The sequence below is a fragment of the Ailuropoda melanoleuca genome, chromosome 4, assembly GCF_002007445.2.
Source record: "Ailuropoda melanoleuca isolate Jingjing chromosome 4, ASM200744v2, whole genome shotgun sequence".
Classification (NCBI taxonomy): Eukaryota; Metazoa; Chordata; class Mammalia; order Carnivora; family Ursidae; genus Ailuropoda; species Ailuropoda melanoleuca.
Window position 1 is genome coordinate 45,140,408 of NC_048221.1, and position 13,514 is coordinate 45,153,921.

General features: G+C 43.2%; 1 protein-coding gene across 9 annotated transcripts in view; it reads left to right on the forward strand.

Moving 5' to 3' along the window:
- The window catches only part of ITPR1 (inositol 1,4,5-trisphosphate receptor type 1), a 328,561-nt gene that overhangs the window by 103,789 nt on the left and 211,258 nt on the right, over positions 1-13,514 (forward strand). For all 9 annotated transcript variants that reach the window (XR_004624746.1, XM_019800455.2, XM_034658671.1 and 6 more), the window contains one exon: positions 12,962-13,077. Coding sequence is in view for 8 of the 9 variants with exons in the window: in XM_019800455.2 (XP_019656014.1) it covers positions 12,962-13,077 (116 nt within the window). In the remaining variant the exon portion in view is untranslated. The remainder of the gene's footprint in view (positions 1-12,961; positions 13,078-13,514) is intronic.

Here is a 13,514-nt window from a genome sequence, read left to right on the forward strand (position 1 = left end):
TAAGGCAGTCCTAGAGTGAAGGCACTGTCTGGGATCCTGGGGGCGGGAATGATGATCCTGCATGGTAGGGAGGGGTAGGATGGAGGACACGCAAGTCTTCCCTGCAGATCTGAACTGTGAGGTGAACCTCAAGCATGATAGATGAAGAGTGGCCTAGGCAGAGAATGACGATTTCGCTGGTTGAGATGGTGGCATGGGAAGACGATTTCTGGCAGAGGGAACAACCTGGTAGAGATGCGGAATAGTGACATATGGCACATGATTGTGAGAATTGTAAGTAGTTTGGAGTGGCCGGAGTGGGACGTTGGTGGAGGAGTGCTGTGAAGAAGTGAAGCTGGAGATGGGCCATAGGAAGGGCCATGCATTCCTGGCTACCATTCTTTCTACCACGCGTGAACATTTGAAGCATCTGAACGTTTTCATTGCTAAACTCTTCGATTATAAGTACCTACAGGACTTGGAAATCCACATTGCTAGCCATCTCTGGAGTCTGTTAGAACCTTGCCAGGCAGAGTGGTCCCCAGATCAGCACTTCACATCACCTGAGAGTTTTTAGAAATGCAGAATTCCAGGTCCCTCCTCAGAGCTGCTGAATTAGTGCCCGCATTTTAACGAGTTCCTTAGATGATTTGTCTGCATATTGAAGTTCGAGAAGTGCTGTTTTTAGAATTCATTTATTCTGCGGGTTTTTGTTTCTCAGAGTGTGATTGGGGGCCATTCACGTTAGAATCACCGGGAGAACTTGGTCAGAATGAGGATTCCTAGGCCCCACTCTACTTCCAGACATCAGTATGTCAGTAAAATCCCCTGGCGATGAGGCTCTGCCCCTGCTTGAGTACACTCCTGCCGTGTGAAGTCCTAACGGAGCTCTTCTCAGTGGAAGTCCCCTGTGAGTTTGGGTGGAAAAGCTTGCTCATGCCCCACCTTCAGGCCAGGGAATTCGAATCTGTGAGGGAGGGGCCAGAGCACTGTATTAGTTTGAAAGCTCCCCACAAGACTCTGAGGACTAGCCCGGCTGGAGAATCACAACCCTAAAGGATTTTTAGGCAGGGGACTCAGTTATAGAAAGAGAATTCCGGCTGTCAAGTAGAATTTCAAGTATAGAAAACAAAATAGCTGCTTTTGAGACATAATTCATAAGAGTCCGGAATGCTTTTTGCCTCTCTCTGTTGTGTTTATCAGTCCATCTTGTCACTTTTGGTAACTTGAGGGCACTGATTCTCAAGAAGGATAGGAGGGACGGTTTAATCCTGTGGTTCTCAGTGGGGGGTAGTTTTGTCCCACCCAGAGGACTTTTGGCAACATCTGGGGACATTTTTGATCATAAGAAACTGGGGGGGTGGGTCACTATGGACAACTGAAGCGGTGCCCCTAAACACCCTACAGGACAGCCCCCCACCACAAATAATTACAGTGACCTCCACAATGTCAGTATCAGTGTTGAGAAACCCTGGTATAATTACCTTGTTTGAGGGGGAGGTTATCATTTTGGAAGTGCTTCTTGGAGAACCTCTATTATAATAAGGCGCTATTCTGGGTGGCAATGTGTATCTTTGAGGTAGGTGTTTTGGGGAGAGAAAAAGTTTAATAATCCTCATTCGTGGCAAATATTTTGACTTCAAAAGGCTGCTTGATGGTAGTCTGTGTTGTTTGCAAAGATAAAAATAAAGTGTAAGTAAAGGAAACATAGGTCATGAAATTCAGAAAGTAAATATATGACCTCTTTGACTCTTGGTTTTTTGGATAATTCCTTTTCGCTGGGTTAGAGTCAGTGAAAGGGCCTCTTTGGAAGGAATCTCTTCATTTGACAGTATGACAGTATGTAAAAAGTCAAAAACGTGTGGAGGAGAGGCCCTGCTCACAAATGGTGGGGGCTGATTGGGAAATCCCCCATGGGGCTCAGAGTTGGGTTTCTAGATCTTCAGTGGTGACCGGTAAAGAAAGGACCGGAGTGAGACAAATGAGACAGCGTCTTCTCTTGGTTGTTGGTGTTTACTTGTCCTCTTATCTCTCTGTGGAGAAATGGGTACAAGCTATCAATGACAGGTTTGTGATTTCTTGGACACCAGGTGGAAAACAAGTGAAGGAAACGTAGTCTTGAGGTTTCCAGGTAGGGGAGTGTAGGGGGCCGCAGGTTGGCGGTATCAGCCTTTCTCATTGTGAACTGTGGGGCCATATCCTGTCTGGCCCACTTCACAGAGAAGTAAGTGAATTCTGGGGCTAATATGCTGCATATAATGCAACAGATTTCTCATTTTTTCTCTATTGTCTGTCCCTCTTCCTGCCCCGCCCTTTGGCTTCAGCAATAGATCCTGCAAAGCTCCATTGAGGGGCCTTCCCTCACTGACTTTCCCATCTCTCCCCACATTAGGTTAGGTGACCCTCTGCTCCACACACTCTATAAATATTGGTTGGCTCCTCTCCCTGAGGACATTCAGAACCAGATTTTACTGACTCTACCTCTAGTACACCGGCGCTTAGGAAATGTTTGCTGAATGAAGGAGAAATCCAATTACTTTGAGACAGTCTGTGTTTCCTTTGTGTAGTGGGAGTTTCTAATGGGAAAAGTATTTTTCCAGGAGGATCCCGGGATGACCAGTCCAATAGCTTACGTAACTTCTTTCTGACTAGATGTTCCAGACCTTCTGAATGCCCTTTTGTAGAAGATTTGACATATTCTCAGAGGTTCACAAGTGCTGTAGTTGTTTAAATAGCCAGGGCTATTACACAGTGAATTTCATTTGCCTTTAACTCTGAGAGGTGCCAATGATGCAGAGTTCTGTTAGAGCAAAGCTTTCCAAAGTCCATGGAATTACGTGCTAGTCACAGATCCTTTTTTGTCTTTTTAAAGATTTATTTATTTATTTATTTATTTATTTATTTATTTATTTTATTTATTTGACAGAGTGAGCACAAGCAGGGGGAGTGGCAGAGGGAGAGGGAGAAGGAGAGTCCCTGCTGAGCAGGGAGCCTGATATGGGGCTGGATCCCAGGACCCTGGGATCATGACCTGAGCCGAAGGCAGACGCTGAACCAGCTGACCACCCAGGCGCACCTTCACAGATCTAACTTGGAGCCGAACATCCTCTCATTTTTAGGTTCACTCAGTCTATTGTATTTCTTTTCTTTTTTTTTTTAAAGATTTATTTATTTTAGAGAGAGAGAGAGAGAGAGAGTGAGAGCACGAGAGTGCATGTGTGGAGGGGGAGGGGCAGAAAGAGAGAATGTCAAGCAGACTCCATTCTGAGCGTGGAGCCCCTCACGGGCTAAATCTCACAACCCTGAGATCATGACCTGAGCCCACCTTTAACAGTTACCAACTCATGGCCAATCTTGTTTCATCTGTATCCCCCTTTCCCTGATTATTTTGAAGCATATAGGCATCCTGGCATTTCATTACACATTGCATTTTTAAACTGCAGCCTATTAATGGTATTATATTTGGATAATACAGGGAGTCAGCGGGGAAAAGCCTCCCTCGGTCATAGTCCCTCTGGGTATTAGGCTTTGGGCCAGGGAATGCTCATTGCCCAGGGTGTCCTGCAAGTAATGCAAATAACTGAGGCCATTTGGGGAGTCAGTGATGTAATCTCTGTTGCGCCTTTCCTCTTCTCCATTATAAACCAACAAATGCCCAACCCAAAACCCTGACAAAACAAAGCATGTTTTCCCAGCAATGGAAATCAGACACTATTGTTAACCTTTCACATAAAGGGAAAATGTGTTTAATCCTTGTTTTTGTGAGAACAGCTATTTCATTTTTATCTTTTATTGAGGTATTACACACACACGTACCTTAAATGCAGATCTCAGTGAAGTTTTATACACAGTCTCTCCCTCCCTCTCATGACCTCCACCCACATTGAGTTAGAGATCACTTCCAGCACCTCAGAAAGTACCCCCCCCCCAGGAAATATCATCCCCCAACAAAAATAACCAGTATTCAGACTCTATAACTTATAGATTAGTTTTGCCTGTTCTTGAAATCATATAAATAAAGTATGAATGGATTCCCTTTTTTTTTTTTTTTTTTTTTTTTGCTCTTGACTTCTTTCCTTCAAACTAACTTGTGAAGCCCATCCGCGTTGTTGCGTATAACAATAGCTGGTTATCCATTGCAGTGTAGCCTGCCAGCGTTGCAGTGTAGAATGAACATGCCGTTTGTTTACCCGTTCTGTCACGGGGGCGAATACTTACTGAGTGTTTACTCCGTGTCAGGATCTGTACTGTTTTAAATGAAGTAGTTCATTTAATCTTCTAAGTTAGTTTGTAGTTAGCTATTGTGGTACAGAGATGTGGTGATTTTCTCCAAGATCTACAGCCAACATGGTAGAGCTGAGGTTTAAACCCAGTCAGCCAGACTGCAGAGCAGGGTACCCTGGAGCCCTTCCATGTCCGGGTTTTCTATGACTTACTTACCCGACCTGGAATATATGCTTCCACATACTCCATCAGGTCTCAAGGGTCTGTGGTCCCTTAGGGGTGACTCATTTGTTAGAGGAAAACATGCAGACACAGAGAGCTGTAGTAACCTGGCTGATGCTTCTCAGCTCGTGAACGGCGGAACCGGGTTGCGGGGGGCGGGGAACACCCAGCTTTCCAGATCTGCTCTCTCTTACTTTTTGGCATTCTCTTTGGTGATGGCAAAAGCCTTTGTTTATTTCCATGGCCAGCAGAGTGCAGTGGCTTTTCACACTGCAGTTCAGCAGGACTCTTGGTTCTAAACAACAGAAACTAAGATAAGCCAAGAAGCAAACTGCTGGAAGAATATTGGGTAGCTCACAAAATCTATAGAGAGTCACCAGGCTCAGGCACTAAGGGGGTTGTAGGGGCACCGCAGGGTTCTTGCTTGGGAACCCTTTTGTGGGGGAGGATGCTGCCTCTGTTGTAGTGACCCATCACCCCTCATTGATACACTATGCGTATTGCCGCTGGACATTTGACCCTGCTGTCACCGTGATCTTCAGCTGTCTCTGGGTCTCTGTATCTGTCTGTCCAGGTGCAGAGGGCAGGACAGCTGACATTCCAAGGGCTAGCAGATGCCTGTGCTAAGGCTGCAGCTGGAAGGAACTTGTGTGTGCTTTTCTATAGTGGGAAGAGGCCCTGCTTTTTTAACTAATTTTTTTTTTACTTTCTATCTCTGGATTAAAGCCGATCCATTTTCAATAATGGATGCAAATAAGTAAATAAAAATCTGCTTGGTTGAGCTAAAGTAGATAAAAAATTCTGCCTGTGTTTCCACTGTATTAATGTATTTGTGAATGATGGCCCTACAACCAGGAAAGATGATAAAGGTAGAGGATAATAGCCTTGCCTGTAGTCAGCTTGGGTTTTCTTTTTCATGTGTTTTTTTAAATTGAGATATATTTGACATATAACATTGTATACAGTATACAACCTGGTAATTTGATACGTTTATATATTGTAATATGGTTGCCATTGTAGCAATGATTAGCATCTCTATTGCATTACACAATTATCCTTTTTTTATTGATTGGGATAATTAAGTTCTGTCTCTATCAAATTTGATGATTATAGTATGCTGTTGTGTACATCACTGTCTTGTGCATTAGATCTCTGGGGCTTATTTACTACTTGTTGTAAGTTTGTACTTTTCTACAGTATCTGTCCTGTGTTTTCTACTCAGAAAAAGCATCTGGTTGCCTAAACGGGAAAAAATTACCTCGTTTTCCTTTGTCTCTTAATAACAATGTGTGTATTTTTTCACAGACAGGTAGTGGCAGGTTGGTTTGGCAGTCCCCATTGGAAAATGTCACTTAACTTCAAAGGGCTCCTGTCGTGACTTGGGGAATGTGATTAGCAAGCAACAGGCACAACAGTGTGTGGTACTGGTTTCTTCTTCCAGTGAACTGGACTTAATTCCTTGTTCATGGAAGGTTTTTGTTGGAATTAAGAGAAGGTTTTACTTTTGCGAACTGCCATTTTACAGTATTCTTCTGCCTTGACTATCCATTTATTCATTGGCCTAATACTTTACTGAATGCAGTGGGGGCAGAATGACGAATAAGGCAGATTAGTCCTGCCCTTGTGAAACTTGCAGCGGAGTAAAGTTGAATTAAGAGAATACTTCAGATATGGGTTGTTTTGTATTCCCCTTTCAGTACTTCTTTTTAAACCTTAACTCCCTTACTGGGGAATTAATACTCTGCCTTTTCGTCGTTAACCATACTGTCTGTTCTTTTGAAATGTTTATTCTTCTGCCTCTTCTCCTTTTCAAAAGAAGGCGACATACGAATGATCAACACTTAAATTTTGTAACTAACATAACTCTCCCCTTGATTTCTCTCCATATAGAATTGCATTTATATATGATGGGTGAATAAAGAATTTTTTAAAAAAAAATGATAGATTGTTGATTATTTGTGTTTTTAAAGGTCATTGAATTAGGTTTGAAGAGCTCAGATTCTGTGAGAGAAGGGACTCTTTTTGCCTAAATGACTGCTACAATACTGGTTGGTGGGTGGTGGTAAGGGAGGGTGAAGTGGATCCTCGGCATTCTGAAGGACAGACAGCTGTAGAGGTTGGCTAGGTGCCCAGCCAACGTCGTCTTCTTCCTGGGCGCTCGGCTGAAGTACATATTTTAGCTTCTTGTGGCACGGTGGGGTCATGTGATTGGCTGTCAGCGATGACTGGTGATACAGGTTTTGCGTGACTCCCAAGCCAGTACAGTTAAGAGCAGGTGTGCCTTCTCATGCCTCTCTTCCCTAGAACCTCCTTCACGTGGAAGTGGGAGGCCCGAGGGCCTGTGAGACATGTCTTTGGGGCGTCTGCCCAGTAGCAGCGTTGCTGGATCACATGTTAGAGGTTCTGTGTAGCTACATAACTTGACTCATCCCTAGTAGCCTCGCTAGTCTGTGTGCCCATCGACAGTGCAGAAGTGTTCTGTAACCCCGCCGATCTGTGGCATTATCCAGCTTGCTGCCTTTTGTCACTCATTTGCAGAGTGGTAACTCCGTAAGAACTGAGATGCCTTGAGTACAAAAAGGTTGTTTAAAAAAGTTAAACATTTTCATTCATAGGCGCACCTTCTTTAAAAAGTGAAATATTGCGGATGCCTGGGTGGCCCAGTCGGTTGAGCGACTGCCTTTGGCTCGGGTCATGATCCCAGGGTCCTGGGATCGAGTCCACACTGGCCTCCTTGCTCGGCGAGGAGCCTGCTTCTCCCTCTGCCTGCCTCTCCCCCTTCTTGTGCTCTCTCTCTTTCTGTGTCAAATAAATAAATAAATAAAATCTTTAAAAAAAAAAGTGAAATATTGGGGGTTGGGAATGAACTTCATAGATACAGGGCTTTCTTTTGTGGGTGATGACAGTGTTTGGGACGTAGGTAGAGGTGGTAGTTGCACAATGTCATGATGTACTAAATGCCACTGCATCGTTCACCTCAAAATGGTTATTTTTGTGTGAATTTCGCCTCAGAGAAGTTCAAATATTGATAAAATGCGGAATAAAAATAACAGTCCTGAGTCTGATGCCTCCTGCCTCTCACTTTCCAGAGGCAGCAACTTAGACTATTTTAACATTTTCTGCTGGTATTTACCCCTGTATTTCTAGATGATGTGTGTCTCTTGATGTCTGTAGACGAATCTATTATAAATATCTCCTGCTTACTTCCTGTTATTATGGATGACGTTGGCTTTCTGCCATGCTCTGCTCCTCTTCCATCCTCCCATTCGAGTTGTACCGCTTCTTTTTGGGGAGACGAATAATATTCAGTCTTAGATTTTTAGGACTATGTAAATATTGTTTATTGTTGAGCTACAGACATACTAGATTTTACTGTGCAGCTTTCCTGGGGAGTTAGTAATAATCTTATTTCTCTTTGTTTACATAACTCTTTCATAGCATGTACCGAGTCTTTTCTCCCTCTGAAAGCCTCAGGATGTTTCCACGTGTCAGGGGGATAGAATCATTTGTCACTCCTGGTCCTCAGCACCATGCTCAGCCCCTGGAGCCCTTTGTCCTTGCTCCGGGTTAGGCAGTGTCCTCCTGGGTTCTTGATCTTTTCCAGAGTTCCACCGGGCAAATTGGCTTCCTTCTCGCTGGTACCCCTCTGCAGACACTCAGGCTTCACTTCTCTCTGTCAAGTTCCACCCCTCCATCCCCTTTCCATCTTCATTTATTGTAACTTAGGAAGATGGAACTGAGTTTCGTAGAGGATGGATTTGGGTTTTCCTGTTTTCTTTTGCGGGGAGGGAAAGAGGAAGGAGGGGTCTTTTTTCTGCCCTCCCTAGTCACACGAGTAGCTGCGTTGTATTTGTAGTGCTGACTGCCTCAACGTTTCTCCTCTTCAGCGTCCCCCATCCTTCTTCTGCACCCCTCACCCTCACTCCTTAAATAACTCCTGTATTTGCAACCTGCTAGTCAATGGATGGTTTCTCAACATTTCAGCTTGGATATTTCATAAGCATCTCAGAGGAAGCATAGTTAAAATTACTGATTTTTACTTTTCTCCCCAAATCCACCCCTCCCCAGCCTTCCCTTTCTTAGTAGGCACCAACACCAAAAAGAAGGCTCCCTTATGAGGTTCTTTGCTTAAAGCCCTTTGGTAGCTTCTCACTGCTTTTAGAGTATGAATTACATGCCTCACCAGGGTCTGCACCAGCCTGCATGATGCAGCCTCTGCTTGCTTCTCTGGCCACATGTCTGGTAACTCTCCTTGTTGCCCAGTACCTCCCAGGCCATCTTTTCTATTTTTTTTTTTTTTAACCTCTTCAAAATTTCTTTCACTTAAGGGCTTTTGCACTTGCCTGCCATCCTGCCTGGAAGACTTTGCCTCCAGATGTTTATCACGGTGGCTCCCTCACACCCTTCAGCCCCCTGTCAGATGCCAGTGTCCTGGGGGTGCCCATGCTGATGACCCTGTCTAAATGCTGCTTCTCCACAGCAGCCACACTGTGGCACTATATAATTCATTCTGCCACAGTACTTTTGACTTGATGTCATTCAACTTGTGTCTTTAGTTTTTTGTTGTCAGTAAGAAACTTGTGAGTTGGGTTCAGCGTTGTATTTTCAGCACCTGGCACTGCACACAGTAGGCACGATAGTAAATGGTAATTGAGTCAGTGAATTGATTCCTGGGGGCTTAGGACTGGAGGTGTTTTGAGGACACCTGTCATTACTTGGGGGAGCTGTAGAGATTCCAGCACAATGTTGTCATTAATTCAGCAACTGTCACTGCGCTCCTTCTGTCCTCCTAGGCCCTGGGTTACGAGTGCATGCCAAACAGACAAAAATCTCTGCACGCAGGAGCCTTTCATTCTAGAGTGCAAAATTCAAGGGATGTGGGTAGAGGGTGGTGTGGAGAGAGTGGGGTTTTGGCTGTTAGCTTCTGGCAGTCTTTATTATATGACTTAGTCCCTAAGGTGGCTCCCTCTGAGAGGGCTTCTTTTCTTTCTCCCCCAGGGACCCTGTTGCAGAGGGCTCCATGAATACCTGTGGCTCCTCTTGACTTCTTTCCATTTTGTTTTTGTTTGTTAGTTTCTTTGTTTTTTTCCTGAGCTCGGGGCTTGAACTCATGACCCTGAGATCAAGACCTGAGCCACGATCAAGAGCCTTACACTTAACCAACAGAATCACCCAAGTGCCCCTTGACTTCCTCTTCTCCTAACTGTGCACCACAAGTGCTCATTTCATAGTTAATGCATCTTAAAAGCAGTTGATCCTTCTCCCTCCAACCAAGTCCTCGGATGCTGTTTAAACCAGAGAAGATCCCCCATGGTCTGTTCTGTCTGGGTTCTAGCCCACTCAGCCCTTCGGCACGTAACCCCACCCTCTATTCAGCTAACTTCTTCTGTGTTAGCCCAGTATGGCATCTACTAAAGCTTAGGAATATTCAGGAGTAATTTTTTAAAGCTTAGTTTAGTTTATTCTGCAAAGGCCTAAAATACCACTGTCACATAAGGTATTCTTTGTGGCATTTCTTTGGGGTGAGATCAAACCACTGTGTGTGTGCGGGTGTGTCTGTGTGTGTACATGCATATATATGTATATACACACACACACACGTACTCCCCTCTCTCAAATATGTATTATATATATTCTTCTACTGGATTTCCTGTATTTGTGTATTTCTGTACTTAGCACAGTATTAGAATCCAGTGGAACTTTCATTTTGCCCTGTGGTGCCATCCAAATAGCAAAGGGCAATGTGGAGCCACTGACTTGCAAAATTTTGGAAGGTTAGTTTAACATCACATTTGAATTGCTTAATTTAATTTTCTCTTTGAATCAGTTGCTAAGCAACTGGGAAGACAGGACAAAATCAGCAAGGCTAATTTGGTTCTGTTACTAGTTTGTTAGCATTTCTTATATTTACATAGCTGGTTGGTTGTAAATACGCTTAATCCAATGCAATGCTTTGTTTTGTCCAAGGAAAATAGTTGTGTGGAAGTTATGACAAGGCTTTGGTTGGATTGATAGTACTTAAATTGACACTCTCATCCTAGATGAAGGTAAAGCCACGTGAAGGTTTGAGCCTGTGTTGTGGCCCATTTATTTAAGTGGGGTGTTTGACTTGGCTGTCCCATGAACACTTGTAGAATGGTACTTTCCGTTGTATGTTAATCCCTTGGCATTATGATTCCAGCCTGATTGTTCCTAGAACCGACTTAAATTCTTTTGTTTGCAATTCATACCATTTAGCTATTACCATATGAAGTGTGTTGGAGGAAAAAAATAGACTGTTAAACTCTCATTACTGATGAAATTTGAAATTGTTTACCTTATTTGGCCCATAAAGTAAGTTCTCTGTCAAATGTTAATACTGATGGCATTCATGTTCTGAGTGCCTTTTTTTCTTTTTTAAAGTCATGTGGTTATCAAGGAAATCACCCTTGTCCAGCTGGCCTCTGTCTACTGCCAGAGATAGGACTTTTAAAGCTGACCAATAGTCTCATGGTTGTGTGTGCTTGTTCACGGGATAAATGGGGGGGGGGGCTTCACATATGTGAAACTGGTAGGAATACTGTCTCAATGATGTCATTAAGTTGCCATTGATACAGTAATTGACAGTGACCTGTGGCTTTCATAAGAGGTGAGGACAAAAGCTCCATCTTTTAAGAGGTTACCTGAGTGTGCTTTGTTTTCTAAAGATCTAGATGGCATCTTTCATATGCCCTAATAATTACTGTGAGTAGATGGATTGTGCTCTTGATAAGGGTAGACATCAGTGGTTTTATATTTAACTTATAACTGCTTGTGATTAGGTAGAAATATTTAGTGAAGAAGGAGATTACAGAAAGGGGGAAAGTACTTTTTATTTCTACAATTAAATGATCTTTCATTTTGTCCCCGGAATGGTGTCAAGTGATTGTGCAGTACTTTGTAAAAATTCAATGATCCCAACTAAGAGAAATGGTGATCTGAATTAGAGCAAAGTCCTAGTTTCGACGTACCTAATAGCAAATGAATTTTTGTTGCTTTGAGAGAGTTATTTGGTGTAGACTGTAACTAGGTATTTTCCTGTTTGAGGCCCTTTAAGAGAATCTGTTTCAGTGAACAGATGAGAGTAAGTGTGTGGTTACTAGACTGAATGTCCTTAGGAGCTCGTTCTGAAATACTTCAGGGTATACTTTTTCCAAATCTGGGTTTTCATTCCAGAGTTATTACTTTTACTCTATAAATACTTAACCTTTTGAAAACCCAATTATATCAAAATGTAAACTTCTCAGTAATAAGGGTCAATTTTTGTGTTAGTTTTTAGAGCAATTATTTCTAAACTTTTTTGGTAGCATGTCCCTATCAAAAATATTTGACAAGCATACCCCTAAACTATGTCTATGTGTATATTTGAAAGTTCTATTTGTGTGTTACTGTACCAATATATTGTATACATTATAAAAAGAAGCAGGAAAAAAGACATTGATGAAAAGATTAAGATTAAACAGCCTGTCTGTCATAGTTACCCTATTGTGATTATCCTACCATAAGGCACAGAGGGGCCATAGGGTTAGGCACACCATTAGAGACAATGCTTTAAATGACTTTATCAGATCTATTATCTCGGTGATTTTGCATTTTCTTTTTTAGATCATCATTATTTTCCCTGTATCATGGCTCACAAGAGGGACAGAACAAGGGTTGATTGTGCCTTTTTCTTACTTGCTCGGTTTGCATTACCGTTATCTTTGATGTTTAGATTTTGCAGAAATACTGGAAAGCCACTAGTCTGTTGTGTGAGGCCCAGTTCTACCACCTGAGACAGTATGTAAAGTCATATGAGCCCAAGCATACGCACATGAAAGCACATTGTGACGCACCGACACTGAGGGCCAAGGGCTTGTGCTGTTGCTGTGCAAGCCCCAGGTATTTTATTTCTGCTCCTGCGAATCGTCTTGTATAGGGTGCTCAAGAGACCACTGCCCTAGGAGGTCCCTTCAAAAAAGTTTCTTTAGTATTTATTTATTGCTAAGTAGGTTCCATGCCCAGCAGGGAGCCCAGCATGGGGCATGAACTCATGACCCTGAGATCAAGTCCTGAGCCGAAATCAAGAGTCGGACGCTTAAGCCACTGAGCCACGCAGGCACCCCTTTTGTAGTTTTTGCTTTTTGTTTTTTTTAATGTAGTTGGGTTGAATAGAGTTGTATCTACATACGAAAATGCTTGTGTTTTTGCATATAACTAGAGTGTCCTTCCTTCGGTCTGTCCATCATGAAGAAAAGGAGATAACTATGGGGGTAGCTTTAAGAGCCTCAGACTCTGAGTCCTAGCTCCGCCACTAACTGGCTGTGTTATGACGGCCAGTGAGTTGACTTACTTTCTTCTGAAAGCCTCAGTTTCCTCACCTGGCATCTCATATTATGGTGGTGTAGATTAAAGGTCAGAGGAGAGATTCCTAAAAGGGCCTTGTAACTTGTCATTCATACTTACAGAGAATGTTTTTTCATAGGTTGATTGCATATACTTCCTCATAAACATTTTTATTTGTTTGTTTCACTTCTAGATTGCCTCTTTAAGCTATGTCCCATGAATCGCTACTCTGCCCAGAAGCAGTTCTGGAAAGCTGCCAAGCCAGGGGGCAACAGCACAACAGATGCCGTATTGCTCAACAAACTACACGTACGTATTGTGAGGGACCTCTCCGTGACGAAGGTCTTAGGATCGGCCACTTGGGTGGTGTCTGAGTGAAGTGGGTTAGCTTTGCAACCCTCCAGCTCTGGGCACTGGCTTTCCAGTGTCCTTTGATAAAGGGATAAAAGGGAGCTGACCCTAAGGAGAGACGGATGGGTCATGGTCCTCCTGGGATCCCTTGAGAGTGACTGTTTCCTTAGCCATTCCCTTCTGGGATGACTCTGGCTGGAGTACTGGTTATGAGCACAAGCTTTGGAAGCAAATCCTGGGTGCATCACCCACTCCGTGCTGATCGTGGGAAAGTTAATTAGCTCTTTGGTGTCTTTGTTACCTACTTATAAAATGGGAATGGTAATAATATTCACATTAAGAGACTGTTGTGAGAATTATATGAAATGAAACTTAAAAGGCACATGAACAGTGCC